This window comes from Schistocerca cancellata, chromosome 6, assembly GCF_023864275.1.
Source record: "Schistocerca cancellata isolate TAMUIC-IGC-003103 chromosome 6, iqSchCanc2.1, whole genome shotgun sequence".
NCBI classification, from domain to species: domain Eukaryota; kingdom Metazoa; phylum Arthropoda; class Insecta; order Orthoptera; family Acrididae; genus Schistocerca; species Schistocerca cancellata.
Genome location: NC_064631.1, coordinates 546,320,072 through 546,341,418, shown reverse-complemented (window position 1 = coordinate 546,341,418; position 21,347 = coordinate 546,320,072). Strand labels below are relative to the sequence as shown.

The 21,347-nt window shown below is 40.1% G+C and overlaps 1 protein-coding gene across 1 annotated transcript in view; it reads left to right on the top strand.

Annotated features, from left to right (window-relative positions):
- LOC126190741 (uncharacterized) overlaps positions 1-19,493 on the top strand; it is a 261,362-nt gene extending 241,869 nt beyond the window's left edge. Inside the window, exon 17 of the mRNA XM_049931235.1 lies at positions 19,135-19,493. Coding sequence (XP_049787192.1) covers positions 19,135-19,371 — 237 coding nt within the window. The 3' untranslated portion in view covers positions 19,372-19,493. The remainder of the gene's footprint in view (positions 1-19,134) is intronic.
- The last annotated feature ends 1,854 nt before the right edge of the window (positions 19,494-21,347 follow it).

Sequence of the window (21,347 nt, the reverse complement as noted above, 5' to 3'; positions counted from 1 at the left end):
ATGTGTCACCCAGTTTGTCATACTGACCATTAAGGCCCTTGTTCATGTGTGTTTCAGTGCCCAGTTTTTAAATGCTTGAGCTTTACCTGTCCTTCAACCATCCGACATAGCTAATGTTATACACCTTTTCAACCATGATGACATGGTCACAGGCCCCAGAGTTCACAATTCTCCTTTTTCGTTTCACATCTTTTCAAGTGAATTTCCATGAGGGAGTGTTAACCTAGATGTTTGGTGCATTTAAACCCTTAATCATCGTTATGGGGAATACAATTGTATTTCCCAACATGTTTTGAAGCTTCCTTTAAGAAACATTTTGAAGCAACTGAGTTGTACGAGTTGAAGTACAGGGGCAAAATATCTCAATAAAGGTGACTTGTTTTCCCTAAAAGATAATGTTTTAATTAATCTCAGTAGTAAAAGAAGAAATTCACTGAATGGTTGATGTGCTACATTATTGATAGGCAAATAAAACAGGAATGAGAACATTGATAGCTTGTCATTTATTTTTTTGGGACAGATGAGTTTTTTGCTCACATTGCATGTAACTCTTAAGATATTGAGCAGCAAGTGAAAAGTGCAGTATTTACAATGCATCTGATAACTGACCACAGAAGTTTGTTGCAACGTGTACAAAACAAGAATGAAGAATTACATTGAATCAGTAGCTTTGGGTCCACAGACAAGTGATAAAAATTAGTTTTGTATGTTAAGCTGTGTTGGTTTCTTCAGAGAGGTCCATGCGAATTTTCTTCCACATCCTTCTCCAGCCAGACTTGTCCATCATCTCTCATGAGCTCATTCTTAATGTGCAGGTTGAATCCTAACCTTCATTTTTAAATACGTAAAGTAATTGACTCTGTGCAAGTAGGTAAGTATAGTTAGATTTTTTGTAGCTGCTGTTGTCTTCTTTGGATAACTTACATAGCCTATCAAAAGGAAAATTCTCTTGAAAGAACGAAACAATTACAAGGAAACCGAATCATTGGCCAGTATATAGCTCCAGGAGGTGAAACTTTTAAGAACACCCACACATACAAGCTTAGGACCAGCAACAGCAGAGGTCTGCTTCTACCGGTTTTTCCATTCCTTTGTAAATAATTTGTCTTAATATTTTGCAAACATGATTTACTAAAGTAATGGTTTATTATTATTCACACTTGTCACCACCTGGCTTCTTTGGAACTGAAAATATTTTACTCTTCCTAAAGTCTGGGGGTATTTAGCCTGTCTTATATATCTTCCACACCAAGTGGAGTAATTTTATTATGGCTGGCTCTCACAAGGATCTCAACAATTCTGAGGGAACGTTGTCCATTCCAAGAACCTTGTTTCCACTTGGATTTTTCAGTACTCTGCCAAGTTCTCGTAGTATTGTATCTTACATCTTACCTTCACAACCTTCCTCTTCTCATTCTAAAAAAAGTGTTTTTCCCCACCTGGTATTTACCCTGTACACCAATGGCCTGCCGCAGTGGCAACACCGGTTCCCGTCAGATCACCGAAATTAAGTGCTGTCGGGCTGGGCTAGCACTTGGATGGGTGACCATCCGGTCTGCCGAGCACTGTTGGCAAGCGGGGTGCACTCAGCCCTTGTGAGGCAAACTGAGGAGATACTTGATTGAGAAGTAGCGGCTCCAGTCTCAGAAACTGACATACTGCTGGGAGAGGAGTGTGCTGCCCACGTACCCAGCCAAATCTGCATCCAGTGATGCCTGTGGGCTGTGGATGACATGGCGGCTGGTCGGTACCGTTGGGCCTTCATGGCCTGTTCGGGAGGAGTTAATTTAGTTTATATAACCTGTACATGTTCCTTCCTCTTCACAGCTTTTACTAATTTCCTTGGTCCTAACTTGCCATCTGGGCTCTTTATGTACCCATGTACCCATACAGCTGCTTTCACCCACCCCCCCCCCCCACCCCCCTCAAGGTCTCTTCAATGTTCTTATAGACAGCATCTATCTTTCCCCTAGTTAGGCATACTTTTATAGCTTTGCATTTGTCCTCTAACAATTTTGCAGTTTGTGTCAGTTTCATGTTTCTTAAATTTCTGTATTCCCCTTTGCCTGCACCATTTTTGTATTTCCTCATTTTGTCAATTAAATTCAATATCCCATGTGTCATCCAGTGACTTCTTCTAGGCCTTACGCCTATGTTATCATCACCTGCCTTCCAGGTTTCATTTCTCAAAGCTACCTACACATTCTTTTCCAAACATTACAGTCCAGCATTGGATGACGATTCCTCTGAAATTCTCGACAACCTCTGGACCCTTCAGTTTATCTGGATCCTATTTCCTTAATTTCCAACCTTTTTGCAATTTCTGCAGTTTTCAGTCTGAAACCTTTCAGTGTCACCTGGTCTCTTCTATGATACAACCTTCTTTCATGATTCTTAAACTAAGTGTTAACAATGATTAAATTTTGCTCTCTGCAAAATTCTACTAGGTGGCTTCCTCCTCCACACCTTTCCAACAGCCATATTCATTCGCTACTTTCCAGTCTTTCATTCCTTACTACAGAATTCCAGCTCTCCGCCAAAATTAAATTTTCATCTCCATTACCTTTCTGAATAATTTCCTTTACCTCCTCTTATATACTCTCCCTCTTCCACTCTCTGTCCCTCCACCCATCTTTGCCCCACCCCGTCCTGTCTCTCTGCCGCCCCGCCGTGGCCCAGTTCAGTGGTGCACACATCTAAGCGGCGAGGTGTTGCTGAGGTGTGTACACATCGCCCGTCGCTCTCATTATTGATTATTCTATTTTATTATTTTAAGGTAGCTTCAATTTAGATGAGATAAGTCATAACATTGTAGATGTACTGGAAAGTGTATCTAGTAAGAGTTTCAAGATATAACTTATTAGTAAAGTGTTTCATATTTCCTCCCCTCTATGGCAGTAAAAATGAGAATTCTCATTTTTTATTCATTCACACTCTCCAGCTTTCACACATGTAAACAGAGAACATACGTTCATTAACATATTGTAGAAATACATTGGTTGCTTTTCAGTATTGGTGAACCTCTCGCTATGGATTTGTGCGATCTTCCCTTGTCGTGTCCTTAGTTCCAGAGCCTCTGTGAACATGTGTTGTACCCTGCTGCAAGGGCAACTACAACTGTCTTGTAGACGGTGGTACTCAAAACATAGATATGGTGCCTCTTGTAGTTCTACTGTAAAAGATAGTGCATGAATATGCCATTGTTTTGTGACACTAGCAGCATGTTAAGATGAGCCGAGAGTAATCAGTGGTGGAGTTGAACAAGTAAGGATGTGGGTGTAATGATTTCAAAGAATACATTGTGTGGGAAGGTAACAGAAATAGATGGCATCCATGATGGTAACATGTAGGCAAGGTTGACTCTGAGATCTCTGACTGTATTCAGTTAATCCAAGTCCCTCTATTTCCATTGGCAGCCATAGTGTGTTCTGTTACGGCTGTTATCCTAATGCTATTTATGGGGGTAACATCATGTTACTACAGAGGGAGCCGTGTTGTTCAGAACCCACTTGCTTTCCTTTATTCTGTTTTTAGATTATGAGGACTGTTAAAATAATTCCAGAACTTTGCCCAGAAAATTTGTCTACATTTACTTTTTACTTATTGTGCACGGTATGTTTCGAAATACTCTCCTCTCCAATTGATAGACCACTCCCTATGCCGTTTCGACTTCTGGAAGCAGACGGGATACACCTCTTGCTGGATCGCGCGAAGCACCACCTGCAAATTTTCTTGTATTTTGTCTATCATTGCAAATCTTCACCCTTTCAACAGCATCTTCAACTTTGAAAATAAAATAAAAGTCGCAGGGGCGAGGTCTGGAGAGTGAGGAGGATGAGGCAGCACAGTGATTTCGTTTTCTTTGCAATAGTGACGCACCAACAGGGGTGAGTGTGCAGGTGCATTATTGTGATGCAAGAGCACGAATTACCTCACCAGATTTCAGGCCATTTCCGTCTCGCATATTCTAGAAGGTGTCGCAACACGTCCTGATAGTACTGTCAATTAGCAGTTAATCCCTGTGGCACAAATTCGTAATTAACTAATCCTTCAAATTCAAAGAAAACTTATCAGAATCGCTTTTGACATTTGATCTGACCTGATGACAAGCTTTTTTTGGCATTGGAGAACCTTTTCTGACCCATTGTGAAGATTGAACCGTGGTCGCAATATCGTAACCGTAGACCCACATCTCATCACCAGTTAAGGAACATCTCACCGTCATTTGCAGCCTACAAAGGCTCTTCACAGATTGCAAGGTGAATGTCTTTCTCGTTTTTACTCGTGAGCTTTGGGACAAACTTGGTGGCAACATGATGCATTCTGAGATGCTGTGTCAGGATTTCATGACATAATCCAACTGAAATGAAATGTTACATCCTTCTGCAATTCCTCAGTCAGTCAGTCTTTGACTGGCATGCACAATTTCTTTGACGATCCCGAGATGGTCGTTGTTAGTAGTCATTGTAGGGCATCCAGAACAAGGGTCACCTTCAACTTCCGTCCGACCATTTTTAAACTGTGTGAACCATTCAGAACACCGAATATGGCTTAAGCACTCATCACTGTAGGCTTCCTGCCTTATATGGTGAGTTTCTGTAAAGGTTTTCTGGAGTTCCATGGAAAATTTAATGTAGATGCGTTGCTCCTGTAACTGTGCCATCTTGAAATTTGCAAAGTCTGCGACACAATGTTCTATTCAATACAGCACTGAACAATAACTTTCATACATATAACAATGAAACTTCCAACAGTTACTCATTAAACACTGGCACTGATGGGATGCCAACCGCATTTTGCTCCAACGCACTACTGGCATGAAGTTATGAATATTCCGAAATTTTTTGAACAGACCTTGTATGTGAGCAGTAGGGGTCTAAATAAAGCTGGAGTGCCTGTTCAAATCTGGATTCAGGTTACATTCACAGTGGTAGTTTTCATGGTAGTGGCAATTCAGTGATCATGGAGGAAGAAGTTCAGATGACCTGACATGGCCCAGTATACTACTCACCTTCCCCTTTGGCATAATTGGGTTGTTTGATAACATCTATATGTCAATGTGATATTTCAGAGGTAATGTTTCCTATTAACTATGAATTCTTGCACTCCACAGCTTTGGTGATAATTTTTTTTATTTTTATTCCATATAATTTTCAACTTATTCACAGATGCAAGAAACTTCAGTTCCGATTGTGTGTTGTTCCACCTTAAAAGAACAGGGGATTCCGAAACTCTTGTTTACCTGTTGTGTTGCGAGCTACAACCATGTATAGATGGATCTCATCCCGCGTGTGATGCTGGCTCTTCATATAGTGGCTTAACCTATTTTCGAATTCTCCCCTCCCCAAATAGGCTTACTGGAAGTGGGATGCAGCACCCTCTTCCAGGCAATAAAGTTGAGTCAGCACAACTCAAGATAGGTGCACTGGTATGTGATGAAAGATTCAACTTCGCTATCCTGAGTGTGAGCCTTGTCACTCTACATTTCTTGGACTGCTGGTCTGGAATAGCTATCACAGCCATCTACTGAGAAAGTGGTTTATAATGGCCACATTGTATTTATTCTCATCTACGTGAAAGGAGAATAAAAATCTCTGCCAATAATTTGGAATGTCCAGCCAATTTTCTGTTGTCTTCAGTGTAGTAGTACTTGTAAATTCAGCTCTGCTTGCCTTGTGTATGGAAAAATGCTCTTTCGTATATTGTGTTCTGTCATGTTTAATGTTTCGCCACCAGTAATCGGAAACAACATGGTGGTCAGTTGACAGTACTGAATCAAAGAGGTCCTTAAGCACTTGATTACACAAGCTGGCTGGCACTAAAATTTGCTTGCCTGCTCATGTCCGATAATATAAAATTTGTTTTATCCCCCACTACCTGGGAAGTAAAGTGTTGACGGGTCAGTGGTACTGCTTACTCTGCAGTTCCTCACATGTAATACAGGGTGTATACGACCCGGGACAACCGGGAATTCCGGGAAAAACCCGGGAATTTTTTCATCCGGGAGAAAACCGGGAAAAACCCGGGAATTTTTCGGAATTCCGGGAATTTTTCATTGTTTTAGCTTTCAGTTACATTTTTGTAGTTTTGACTGCAGAATTGATTTTCTAGCAAAGAATGTTATTGTATCCTGCTACTGGAGAATCATACTGCAGCAATAAAATATAAACGAGAGGGAAAAAAATAAAACTGTAGTGGCAAAGGAAATGTGCATTTTACGACAACAAAACACCGTGCACGCACAAGCGTCTACAGATAGCAAAAATATGTTAAAGGCCGTAGGGCGCAGACTGTAATTCTTCGTAACAATAAACTGTTTGCTATGAGCATGACGTCACAACTGTTCACATTAGGTTCGTTTGACCAGTTGCCAGCGGTCCGTTGCGCATGCGCATTTGACTCGCGTATAAGCAGTACCTTCTCTCGCTTCCCGCTTCTTGAAGTTTGGCTGTTAGCTGCATCGGTAGTAGCAGCAAGCAGCCAGATGCAAACGAGAAAAATTTTTCTCGCGCGCCCTAGCTGCCAGATTCGCGCTTGCACAGAGTTGTCTGAGTTGTAGTGGGGAGGGGGTTAGTCTCCACGTGACCTGTGTTTACGTTAAGTGATTTCGCTGCTTCTCTTCGTGTACAGCTCCCACGTCAAATGAAAACAAAACGGATTTCTGTGGCCGGGAGCTATCAAGTGAATTAAAATGCATTCACATAATTACAGAGGGCAAAAATATATTATTAATTTCAGTTTCTGATTTTATTTTCTTTCCAAGTTAGTAGCAGTCAAGCATTAATCGCCTTGCAGAAGAATGAAGTTATTTTTGCAAGTTTGCTAAAGAAATTCCGCTGAGGCAATCATTTTATTTGAAACGAAGTGTTTCATTTAACAATTTTGGGTACTTCCAACTGTTCGGTGAATTTAAAGTGCACGTTATCATCTTCTGCCATGTATGGCATTATGCCATAATAAAGAACCAAACATGAGATCGTAGAGTACTGGTACTCCAAGAAAATTTACATCCCAAAAACCACACTGAAAAGCTTAATATCAGATGGGACCTACTTCATTGTGAATCTGGAAAAAACCAATGTGCACTTCAAGCCGAATTATGCGTTTTAGTATGATTCACGAAATTTTGATGCCTTTTGGAGTATCCTCTGATGCCCTGTTTCTTTTATGGTATAGTGTAAGCTCTCTTAGTGCTTTATACACACGAACATGCGGGCTTCCTACACCACTGCAGTTGCACACGCACAATAATTCGTTTTTGGCGTTCTCTGGCAACTGGTAAATCCAACCTATAACTAACAGTATTGCGAACGGTGGTTAGAAAAGCGTTACTTTCAAAGTAAATTTCTTTTTACACAAGATGAATTATGTTACGTGTGTGAAAGTGGGATGGATATCTAAATCACAGAGCGTTCGAAACTGAACAGTTTGAGGACCAGCCACTTCAAGAATTTCGAGCCGAGGCATTTATGTCACAATTTTAAATTTACTGGCACATTTGTGTGATGTATCTTAAAGTATATCACACCAAAAAAAAGACCAATATTACACGTGAAAGCTTAGCTTTTCTTGTAGATATACGGTACTGTGTACATTAATGTAAACCGTTAACTTTTCCTCTTGCGTGTTCGCGCTGTGTGACCAGTAATCTTCCTAGTGGCTGACTATAACACGTGTCCTATGCTCTGAATAGCTGCTGTCATCGGCTGGCGAGATCTCGTGGCTTGAGATATGACTCGCTTACAAAAGGACATCACAACCTCGGTTGCAACGCTCCGGAAACTAACAAGCTGTGTTTGGTGCAATTCGAATTTATACTTTCGTAATACGAAAATATGCAGCGTATATGTTGCTGCAAATCAAAGGTCTTTCCAAAACTTCTCTGCTCCGGCTTTTCTTTTTTTTCCGGGAAGTTCTACGCGATTATATAAAACGTTAACCATTCAAAGGATTGATAAGTTTTACAGTTCCGAGGGAACTTTTTCTGTGCTAAGTGACAGTAGGTCGCCCGGGAAAAAGCATATTTTTTAAGCGGGATATCCGGGAATAATCCGGGAATTTTTTTTCCTTGTCCCTGTGTACACCCTGTAATATCAATGTGTGTGTGGTTGCACAGTTCCCGTGAAGGACCGAGTCTTCTGCTCACCAAGTTGGTGTACCACTGTGTTGATGAATTCACTCAACACACACCATAGGTATCTGTTGTGATCATTCCGGTTGAGTAACCCTTTGATTGTGGCATGTTTCTATGACATTTTGAAATGCCCCTACAGAAATAGCTATGGAAATAAGTCATTCTTTGTTTTAGGCTGGGCATTGATGTTTCTGAAGTAGTGTGGTTCTGCTCGGCTCGGCTTGGCAATCTTTACAAAGTTGAACATAAAGTTTTTATGGTAGTTAACTAGGCTTAGGAAGGACTGTAGCTGCTTTTCCATCCTGGAGGGTGTTTCTGTCATGGGACTGAAAAGCCGTGCCCTGCTTCTAGTACTAGAGGGTCTTGTGGGATTTGATCTAGCTGATGACATGCTGTAGATACCAAACTTAATTGAGTTACAACTGACACTTTGATAAAGCTGATGTGAATAGTGCAGCTTTCCCACTCCAGTATGTTTCACAAACTTGCAATAGGGTCTTTGATGCCACTGGAAAACACTGTTGTGTCACCCAGTTACACCATGCGCTGACGTGCTTTCATACTGCATAGGATGCTGGAAAGTAGCTGGCACATTCCCCAACCCGAAAGGTATCATTTGATATTGGTAATGGCAAGAAGTAACTATGAAAGCAGTTATAGATCAGCCATGCAGATCTACCTTTAGTTAATGGAAATCCTCTTCGTACATCCATGGTAGTGAAAAACCAGTACTGCCCCATATCATCTACTGCTGCCATGATGTTAGGTGAAAGATACATATCAGCTGTTATGCACTGGTTTAAGTGTCTGTAATACTCTTCAATACCTACTGATGGATGCTCTCCTCCTCCACTGGTTTTAGTTGGTGTGGAATGTCATACTGTGTCTGATAAACAGGTACTAGATTCCCAGTTAGTGCTTTGTAATGTTAGTAGCTGTAAATGTACATTCTCAATTGAACAGCTCAGTGTATTATGTTCCTGAAAATGCAAGAGCTTTTCCATCAGTGGAATGATGTCATGGCGCAACACCACAGATGTCTACAGAATCTCCACACTCAGTGCTTGATAACCCATCTGACATAAGGTTATAATGGCAGAGCAGAGGCAGCAGTGGGGGGATAGTCTAGCAATTGCACATCAGACTAAATCTACAAATTTATTGATAACTTTACTAGCCTCAGAAGAAAGATTGTCATACAGACATCTCTGTGAGTGAGTGATAACACTGTGGTGTGGCTACATGTATCCTTAGGATTATTCTTCAAATTGGATTCACCCCAGAAGATGGGCTCCAACAATTTTTTTCTTGGTCAGGGAAGATCAGCTGATTTGTGGATCATGTGCAGGTCCCAGTTGTTATGTAGATAGTTTTCTCAGTGGCACTGATGCTGTTGCTTATGGCTGACACTGTTGCAGCCCATTTCAGCAATGAGGGTCCACTAAATGTCGTGCCCTTTACTGTGGAATACTGAGGCAGTCTAATTTTTTATGTTCACCATGTCCTGCTTGCATTACAGCTGAACAAACTTCATACCTATGTGATCAAAAGTATCTGGACACCCCCCAAAAACATACCTTTTTTCATAATAGGTGCACTGTGCTGCCACCTACTACCAGGTACTCCATATCAGCGACCTCAGTAGTCATTAAACATCCTGTGAGAGCAGAATGGGGTGCTCTGCGGAACTCTCAGACTTGGAACATGGTCAGGTGATTGGATATCACTTGTGTCATACATCTGTACGTGAGATTTTCACACTCCTAAACATGCCTGGGTCCACTGTTTCCAATGTCATAGTGATGTGGAAACATGAAGGGACACGTACAGCACAAAAGTGTACAGACCGACCTCATCTGTTGACTGACAGAGACTGCCGACAGTGGAAGAGGGTCTTAATATGTAATAGGCAGACATCTATCCAAACTGCATCTGGATCCACTGAAATTACTATGACAGTTAGGTGGGAGGTGAGAAAACTTGGATTTCATGGTCGAGCGGCTGCTCATAAGCCACACACCACACTGGTAAATGCCAAATGATGCCCCGCTTGGTGTAAGGAGTGTAAACATTGGGTGATTGAACAGTGGAAAAACATTCTTTGGAGTGATGAATCACAGTACACAATGCCGGGTGAACATCATCTGCCAGTGTGTGTGGTGCAAACAGTAAAATTCGGAGGCAGTGGTGTTACGGTGTGGTCGTGTTTTTCATGGAGGGGGCTTGCACCCCTTGTTGTTTTGTGTGGCACTATCACAGCACAGGCTACATGGATGTTTTAAGCACCTTCTTGCTTCCCACTGTTGAAAGCAATCTGGGGATGGCGATTGCATCTTTCAACACGATCTAGCACCTGTTCATAATGCACGACACGTGGCAGAGTGGTTACACAACAACAACAACAACAACAACAACAACAACATCCCTATAATGGACTGGCCTGCACAGTCCTGACCTGAATCCTATAGAACACATTTTCGATGTTTTGGAACACAGACTTCATGCAAGGCCTCACCAACCATCATAGATACCTCTCCTCAGTGCAGCACTCCATGAAGAATAGGCTGCCATTCCCCAAGAAACCTTCCAGCACCTGATTGAACATATGCCTGCGAGAGCGTAAGCTGTTGTTAAGGCTAACGGTGGGCCAATACCATATTGAATTCCAGCATTACCAATGGAGGGCGCCACGAACTTGTAAGTCATTTTCCACCAAGTGTCCGGATACTTCAAATTACAGTGTATTTACGTGAATGTAAAATACAAATATTTCATTACAAGTTAACTCTGTAGTACTGCTAAACACTGCGCTCACCAATACCCATTACAAGCACATCCATAACATACCATCTTATGTCTGACAAGAGAAATAGTGGGCTACTGATTGATAGAACACAGTGTGATGGTTAGAGCCAACATTCAGACTACTGTATTTACTTGAATCTGAGCCAGACTTTTTTCCTGGTTTTTGTAATCCAAAAAACTGCCTGCGGCTTAGAATAGAGTGCAAAGTAAGTGGAAGTTCTGAAAAATGTTGGTAGGTGCTGTCACAACTAACTTCTGCCGTCGAATATGTGTAGCGCTACACAGGCATGCTTTGCAAGACAAAGATAAATACTGGCGCCAAAACCTCGACGTCAGTAAATAAATTAAAAGAAAAGGTAGAAGAATGTAAACATTATGCCATGTATTCTTTCATGTTTGCTACTATCTCATTTAAATTCTGTCTGCCTAATAAACTACGAAACTAGAGTGAGACAACAGCAAACGTGGAAGAATATACATATCATATCATGTTTATATTTGTATTATTCTTATGCGGAATAGTGATACAGTCAGAAATGAAGCACGGCAAATGACTAGATTTTTAAATCTAAGATGATTCTAATTTCAGTGCAGCAGAGTGAAAATCTCATTCTGGATACTAAAGAGGTGTCTGCAAAGATTTTCAAACGGAGAAAATTTTTCGCTAAACTCTAGTTCAGAACATCTTCTATCATACACAGTCTATTATTTGGTTCTTGTTGACCATTATCAAAGAAAGCAGCAGTGTAAATAACAACAAATAGCAGTCTCTTGTCATTGTATTGCTTATGAGACAATTCCTCTTTTGTTTTAGTTGTAAGCCGCGGCAGCGCGCACAAAAGGAAGCCATGCCACGAGCGGCGACAGATCGTAAACACTCATTATCAGAATGCGACAAACAATGCACGACACATTAAAATAGTGCAGTTCCAACTTAGAGTGAAGTAAACACCTATAACAAAGAGAACGGTACTTATCATATCAAAGCAAAATAAGCAATCGATTCAAACCAGACGAAGCACGTGAAAAAGGAAGGGTACCCGTGCAAATAATGACTGAGCGCCTGACACACAGCAGTGGTTACTTGGTAAACCTTAACTGTTAAGCTTACGACTCGAACCAAACTACTTTAGCTGTATATTCATCCATTTGACCTATTGTGTCTCATGTTACAATGGACCAACTTTGTTTCGGTTTGGAGGTGCAGTCTAAAACTTTTCTCTCCCCTTGAATTTCGAGTCCCAAATTTCAGGTGTGGCTTAAATTCTGGAAAATTTTTTTCCCTAGATTTCGAGTCTCATTTTTCAGGTGCGGCTTAGATTCGAGTAAATACAGTATGTGCTATTAACATGATCACCTCCATACTGAACCTTTCTATAGCTTTATCTTCCAATCTAGTCTCCCCAGTGAAATAATCCTAACCAAAAAACTTACACAATAGAACTCCACTGTCAACTCCTCTACTTAGTTCACTCAACAAGCTGATAGCATCTCAAAATGAAGGCAGCAGCAAGGACTGTTAAAGCATGTATATCTATACCATGAAAGACACCATGCTGTTGTCATGGGTACTATCTCCTGTGGTGCAGTGTGGGTTGGCCTTTGAGAAGGGTGTGCTATTTTTATTAGTAGCAAGAAAGCTTTGAGATTATAACTGTTGTCAGCCTGTCAATTCCTACGATCTGAGCACTTGTGACTCTAGTCAGCAGCTAGAATGATCACTGTCTTGACAATAGTGTGGTTTTACCACATCTGAAAACCTGCCACAGCCACATGTCTACAGGGCCTGTCGCACCAGGGAGCAGTGCACAAATCTGCTGCTTAATGTTCAGCAATGCCACAAAGTAAACTTGTAATAGCTGTATTTCTGCATTACAGTCATGTAAACATATACTCTGTCCACATGTGTGCTATCCCTCATAGTGCCCCCTATGTTCTGAGGCATCGAGGGATCACAAATTTAGCATTGGAGGGCAGCGTGGAGGGTAAAAATCGTAGAGGGAGACCAAGAGATCAATACACTAAGCAGATTCAGAAGGATGTAGGTTGCAGTAGGTACTGGGAGATGAAGAAGCTTGCACAGGATAGAGTAGCATGGAGAGCTGCATCAAACCAGTCTCAGGACTGAAGACCACAACAACAACAACAGTGCCCCCTACTGTTTAAAAGTGCTGCCAGCAGGATCAAGCTGCAGCTGGTCAGCCCTTTGTGTGTGTGTGTGTGTGTGTGTGTGTGTGTGTGTGTGTGTGTGTGTCTCACTAGATGTCTCTGGTGGAGCTCGATTGTATCTTTGTGGGTGCACATGCATGTGTCACTTGGCGTCTCTGGTGGGGCTTGTTTGTTGGACTGAATTCAGTGCTGTCGTGCCTTACACCACTGCTCTGAGCTCTGAAACACATCTGTGGCCCAATCCTGGTCTGCCGATGCTGGAACCTATCAATTTCCGCCTGGTCAAAGTCAATCTACGGTAACCTGACTACTTCTACAGCATGCATGGCTTTTATAGTCTAACTCGCACACTTGTAGGGAAAGAAGAGATAATTTTGTGGAAATGTTGACACATTATGCTGAGTCATTCAATCTGCCATTTTCATTCCCAGTTGTCCCCATTATGCAGCACAATATTCTGACTGTGAAGCACCACCTGTTTATCAGGGCCATATGGGCCTCCATACCACATAAAACCTCTGGTGGAAGAGACCATCAGTCAGTACAAGGTGTATATGACAGGGGACAACTGGGAAGAACCCGGAAAGTTTTTAAAATTCCAGGAAACTTTCATTGTTTTAGTTTTCAGTTAAATTTTTGTAACTTTGACTGTTAAGAAGCAATACTCTAACAAAGGATATTCCTGTATCTCACTACTGCAGAATTATACTGCAGCACTAAAACACGAACAAGAGGAAAAAATGTAAGAGGAAATGCGCCATATACAACAACAAAATACAGTGCTCATACAAGCGTATGCCAACAGCAAAATGTGTCAAAGGCTTTAGGAAGACTATGCAATGCTTCATAAGAACAAATTGCCTCCGATGAGCGTGACGTCACAATTGCTTAAATTAGATTCGTTTGAGCAGTTGCGAGCGAGCTCATGCGCAGTTGAGTCGTGTATGAGTAGTACATTTTCCCACTTCTGGCTCCAGAAGTGTGGCAGTTAGCTGTATTAAGCAATAGCAGCCAACAGCCACATGCTACCCAGAAAAATTTTATTGGTGAACCTACGCTGCCAGATTCACGGATGTGCAACAGTCCCGGATCTAAGGGGTGGGGGGCATACCGGGGTATCTGCCCTGGGTGACAATTTCTGGGGGGGGGGGGGGGGGGGTGCAAAATTATTATTCTTGAGGAAAAAGACCTACTCTCACAAAGCAACTAGCATTCAGCACACATTGGTCTATCAGTTCTTCATATGATTTTGAAATGCATCCCTGTTGGTTTTTGAACAAATTCTAAGTTGATTTCTGAATGAATCATAAGTTGATTTTTGAATGCATGCATAGTGTACATGATGTCTCTGCCAGGGGAATCTCCGGTGCATCTAGAAATAAACTTCCTCGCAGACAAAAGGGGACGGGGCTATACAAGTTGAGCAGAATAAAGCCAAACGGGTGAATGCCAGTCGCTGTTTATATGGTTGACTGGGTTTGTGAATGATCAGCGTTGTTCTAATTACTAGTGAAATCCATAGATTTACACCACCAGAGTGGAAATAAACGACTAAGAGGAATAATAATAAGAAAGAAATATTACACATTATCTTTTCGGTGTATCCAAGAAAACAAAATTGACAAATTTTTGGCCAGACCGCTACACTGGTAAGGGCCAGTTATACAGTTCACACCTAGCAGCCGCTAAAGTTCTATTATGGGAGTAGCGTGGAAAATGCGTTGTACGAACATGTAATAATGCCCAACCGGAGAATAAACGTGTGGTGACTAAACTGGTGATTGTGGCAGGAATAGTTACTGAATCAGTGATGACAAGAGTTTTTTGTTAGAACAAGGAAGAAGAAGCAGGGACATCACACAAATTATGCAAGAATATGACAATTCCAAATTTATATAAATATTTCGTACCACTACTTTTCGATCTCATGCTTCAGAAGCTAGAGCATATGAATGAAATGTGAAACTATTTCCTAACATAAAACTTTTTGCTTGTAGTTAGCCTAATAGGCATATGATGTTGGTACTTCGTCGTGTTAAAAAAATGACCATTTGTGCCAAAACAGTCTTGTTTATTTGGTGTATGTTACAACTGCTGCAATATTAGCCTGGCCTATTTATCTTGCAGGCATTGACAGAATACACGTAATCAGATCGAGAAATCACATTTCGTTTTTTCATGTAGCAAAATGTTAGATGAACTTTGATGAGATAATAGATTCTTTCCTAGAAAGGAAAGCACACCATATAAAACTATAGCAATATTAGAGAGAAAAAAATGCTAGGACTTGAGGACTGAAGAAATGTGTACTGTCTTGCTAGTCTCGTGTCTTTACTGGTTCTATGTATCCTATATTTAATTTTATGTCATACAAAACAGCAAGTTATTCACTAATAGGCAATAGAGAGTGCAAATTTTTTTTAGAGTTATTGGTCTCCTAGTTACAAATAATCCCATCCAGTATTTATTGTGTGTGTGTGGGGGGGGGGGGGGGGGGGGGGGGCAGGATGTCAAACCGGCTGACTGTGAGCAGGACAGCCTCCACAGAACATTTTAATTTCCACTGTCCTGAATATGGTCTGATGGCACCTATTACAAACTTTACACGTTTGAATTACACAGAGCAAAATACAGTGATGTGCGCGAGAAGAATGCTGTGTGGATAGGCGTGGCACTGCACTTCGGCACACTCAAGACCAAATAACATGTGTTACATTTCCTCAATCACATGTTTTTTATATAAAAGACTCTTCAGTAAGATGTGAGCTACAAAATGAACATATTTTTGAAAAGTTGACTTTTTTAAAATTTTTGGCGTACTACCTCAAATGCTCGAGTAGTGATTTTGCTGTTTCCTCTTCGTTTATTGCTCTCATGCCAAACGAAAACAAAGCAGATTTCTGTGGTTGGGAGCTATCAAGTGAATTAAAATACATTCACATAATTACAGAAGGCCAAAACATGTTATTAATTTCAGATTTTATTTTATTTCCACCTTTCTGATGGTCAAGCATTAATCACCTCGCAGAACAGTGAAGTCATTTTTGTCGGTTTGGCTAAAGAAATTTGGCTTTTATTAATTTTTTTCGCTGAGGCAATCAATTTATTTGAAACGAAGTTTTTAATTCCACACTATTGGCTAGTTTCAACTGTTTGCTGCATTTCAAGTGCATATTTTCAACTTCTAGCACATATGGCATTATGCCACAATAAAGAACCAAACATGAGATAATACAGTACTAATACTCCAAGAAACTTCGCATCCGAATCTGGACATAAGAACTTGCACTTTAAGCCGAATTATGCATTTTAATATGGCTCACAAAATTCTGATGCCCTTGGAGTATACTCTAATAAAGTAAGATCATCTAATGTATTACAAATAAAAATATACGGGCTTCCTGCTTCACTGTAGTTGCGCAAGCGTAGTGACACCTGTTACCTGGGCTCTGTGGCAACTACTGAAGTGAACGTTTCTAACAGGTTGCGGGAAAATATTGTGAATTGTTGTTTGAAAACCATTACTTCAAAAGTAAATTTACTTTTGCACAAATTAACTATGTGTGAGAATGTACGATGAATTTCTTAAATTACAGAGCATTTGACTCTCATTTAAAAATCATCTCTTTGAGTACGACCAATTAGAATAATTTTGGGCCCAGAAGACCAGACATTTACGTCGTTTTTAAAAATTTTACTGGCACATTTGTGTGATGTATCTTAATGTGTAACATGCACTAAAAAAAAAAAAAAAAAAAAACATTGTGTGTGAAAGCTTAGCTACTCTTGCAGCTTATTAATGTGTTGTAAACCAATATTACATGTGAAAGCTTTTCTTTTCTTGTAGCAACATTATTCACATTAATTTTAACAACTAATTTTTCCCATTTGTGTGTTCACGCTACTTAACAGTGATGTTGCTATTGGCTGACTACATTACATGTCCTATGCTCTGAATATCTGCGAGATCATATGACATGAGCTATGGCTGGCTTACAAAATTGCATCACAACCTCGATTTCAATGCTTCGGAAAGTAACAGGCAGTGCTTCGTGGAATTCAAATTTATTCTTTTGTAATACGAAAATATGCAGTATACATCTTACTGCACATCAGACATCTTTCCAAAACGTGTTTTTTTTTTTTTTTTCCTGAGTTTCGTTTTCTCAAGTTCCAGGAAATTATAAGCCAGTGTATAAAACCATAACCATTCAAAGGATTGATAATTTTCCAGTTCCGAGGAAAAGTATACTGTCACTTAACACGGATAAAGTGTATTTTTAACTGGGAAAAACGGGGAATTTTTTTTCCCGTGCCCATGTATACACCCTGCAGTAGTTTAATCACTTTTTCGTAGAGGAAAGCAAACAGCTCCTTGACCTCACAGGTTATATTGATGCTTAGAAGTGCAGAATACTGTGGCTGGTAGATGAGCAGACGGCAGGGCATGCATTGGGAGAGTGGTAGTGGTGGGGGCTACAGGAAGGCATTGTAGGGGAAATGTCGAGCACTGGATGGGAAATGCCATTCAACACCAAAGCATAAGCTCCACGTTCTTTGTAAATATTGGGTTAGGTCCCCCATGCCCCCACTTGCATGGTGACCGTTCAAAAAGATGAGACTTCTGCTTTGCTTATTATCTAAAATGTATTCCACTTAAAATGAACTGATTTATTTTCAGTTGGTTTGTTAATGATTCATAACTATCAGAAAAGCTTCATGAGTGGCAAAACACAGCGGAGTTTACACAGTCTTACCTCACTTACATGTTGTGCAGATGCAATTGTGAGAGAATTCTGAAACAGTGGTTTATTAAGTGAGGAGCTGAAGAAAAATAAAGTAATATCTTATGAAAAAGCACATTCTTGGTCCAAAATAAGCATGTAACGTATACATATTAGTTGTTCCAAAACCCGTAGGATTTCTCACTTCACCAGCTATTGATGGCTCTTAAAAATTACATTCTTCTATCGAAAAAGTCTGTCCTTAGTGGAATAACATGGTATTTATTAAGTTGTGCATAATAACCATATGACAAAATATTCTCCTCTTTGTGTATTGTCGTTTGCCAAAATCTCATTTCGATAGCTCAAACCGTTTAGGAAATATGAGGAATGTTGTGGATATTTCACTCTGGTTTTATCACTGGCATGGCGCAGTTGCAAATGCGTGTGCTACATCAGATCAATTTTCTCCAGATTGACGACGGATAGAGACCTCCACCCAAGTCTAAAGAAAAATTCAGTATGTTAGCTAAATTTCATATGCAGCAACATATTATGTAATATGCACCAAACGCAAAATCATACTGTCCCCATTTTTCATTGCAAACTTTTGAATTTTGTGCAGCGTGTCACTTCCACATAAATATCACATTAACTATGATCATTAATAAAATGACGGATACCTTCTCATGAGCCTGACGCATAACGTTACAAGAAAATCAAAAATGAAATATTTTATACCGAATAGTTTCTGTAAAATCATTTGAGAAAGACTACAGTGTGTGTGACTTGATTCTGTCATCGCCGACTGGCCAAAGGGTGGCAGACACTGTTGACCTCCCCTTCTGAACAAAAGAATGAACTTGCCCAGCACTTTGAATGAAAATGGATCACAGTGCATCAGCCACATTATCCTGCATGGACTATATTGACTTAGCAGACTCGACATCTTTGTTACCGATATGTTTATATTGTTCACTTTTTAAATTTCTCTCAAAAAGGTAGAATGCATGAAACAGGAAAAAAGGAAATCAGACTGGATTATTCTAAACCATTTACCTTTAAACACTTGTAGCTGACACACATTTCATAATTTATGGAGATTACTCTGATGATGCACTAAATTACTCAAAATAAATATTACATGATATTTGTGTTAACAGTCCCAAATGAGAATGATGCTCCATTTTAAAGCACAAACTGGAATCTGTAAATAATGTTCATTCTAGTTTATCAACTTAATGTTTAGTGTTTTATTTTCAAAAGTGGTGGAAACTAACATTTTCTTTCTTTTTTTTTTAGATTGGGCAAATTCTTTTCTGGAAGAGTAGAGCTGAACAGCGCCTAGAAGAGAAGAATATGCAAGTAACACTTTGTGCCAAGCTGAGAGACCAAATAAAGGAACTGAAACAAAAGCCAGAACCTTTGGCTATCCGGAACTTAGCATATACATTACGAGATGATGAGATGTTATGTCTTGGGCATGCTAAGCCAGCTGGCAAGGAGAATGTGAAATATCCATACATTGACAAACCATAAGAGTGGTGTGTGTGTGTGTGTGTGTGTGTGTGTGTGTGTGTGTGTGTGTGTGTGTAGATTCAGACAAATCAGTTCCAGATTCATAAGATTTTATATAACGAGAAACAATAAAACTTTTCTTAACAGTTTACTCATTTCAAAGGAAATTAATTCCAAAATAGTGCGTGCGGGCGCGCACTTAGGACACTGCATCCTCACTCGTGAGCAGCGTTCATCCACATAACTTGCTTTGGTCATGCGCGTTCCTTACTCACAATCATACGGAGTTTACTTGCTGAGTGCGGGCCAACAGACTAGAATCCCTGCCACACAGCTACGGTAACATGGTTTCTGTACAGGTTCGTCGCAGCACAAATGAGTCCAGCAAATGTTGGAATGCATTTAGAACTAGAATTTCTTTTTAGCTGTTGATTTTCCATATTTCCTACAGAGAATGTGTATTCTGTATAACTGAGATTCACCAAGTGTTACCACAGTGACAAAATGAGTTTACGTATAATGAAAATTAGTGATAACCAAACATTTAAAGATACTGTAGGTCATAGATGTACTTGTGAAACTGTAACTTTGCATCAATGAATAACTATTGAAATAATGTTTGCATTCAGTCTGCAGCTAAAATTACACTGACATTGACACATATTTTGGATAGAATAAGTAAAAAATATTTTGATTGAGGAGCATGACAACTGATTGCAACTGTCAACTTTGTTTATAATTATTAAAAAACTTCAGTCCAGGTACACTACAGGCTCTCGTAAGTAAATCTAGCAAATGGACTAAAAGAACTCATTAAAGCTGGTAACGTTGACTGCACTGACTGGGAAGATGAAGCAAGCAGAGATTGGCATTATTCGAATCGGTTTCTGTCTAGATAATTATTCAGATAAGTAGATAATTCAAACAAATTTATTCACAAATAAGTTGTTCGCAGATGAAAGGATTATTCCTCTCTGCAACTATGGATAATTATTTGTTACTGTCTGAGTACCCAACGTTGCCCAGGTATGTATATATTTCAGTTTGATAAGTCAGCCTCTCTCTCTCTCTGCCCCTCCTCTATGTCTGTCTCCTCATCCCCTCTCTCTGTGCCATACAGCGATATAATTTTGTAGGTACAGTCAGTGGCATATGTGGAAACTGTCTGCTAAATATGTTGTAAATAGAGTTATTAGCAAAAAAGTAATAAATTTAGATGTCGCACCTGAGGCGACAGGTTTACTGCATCAACAGTGAAAATGTAGTAAGTGATAAACTTTTTTCTTTGAATTATTTGGGCGTGGGTGTCAGCAAATAAAAGTTTTGTAAAGGTTTCAAATTGCATGTAAAGTTTGTTGCAGTACACTAAGTGCTCTCGTTCTCAAATACTGGATAAATAAAACCTGGGTATTCGTGTGTTGTCCCTTCCACTTCTCTCTCACCCCCACTCTTGCCCATCTGATAGCTAGATTGCTCTTAACACCTCCCTCTCTTGCAATTCTTTACCATCACTAAGTGACATGTGTACCAAGTTTGGTTGAAATCGGTCCAGTAGTCTCATAGGAGCCGTAGAACATACATACATATTTGTAGTATGTATATCTTTTTTCACAGTGATCTGATCTTGATGAAACATAGCCAATACAGTGCCCATAGCTATGCTGAAGTTACCCATGAAAAATCCACAAAAATCCGTGCAGACAGACACTACTCAATGTCTGTAAAATTTTAAAGTTTTACTAAACTGTAAATCACAATACATATTTTCCAAGTCCAGTTTTGATGAACTAAAGGTATACAGTGCCCCAAACTATGCTTAAGTTGCACAGGGGTGCCCTCACATGGAGAGTATCCTAGAGCTACAACACCAAGAATCACTTCTCAGTTCTTGGTGGGATCAGTGTGTGTGTTGGAGGGGGGGGGGGGGATGATAAGGTTTCTTTAATTATGATAATATACCGTCAAATCACCAACAAGTTTTACATTTTTCCCAAATA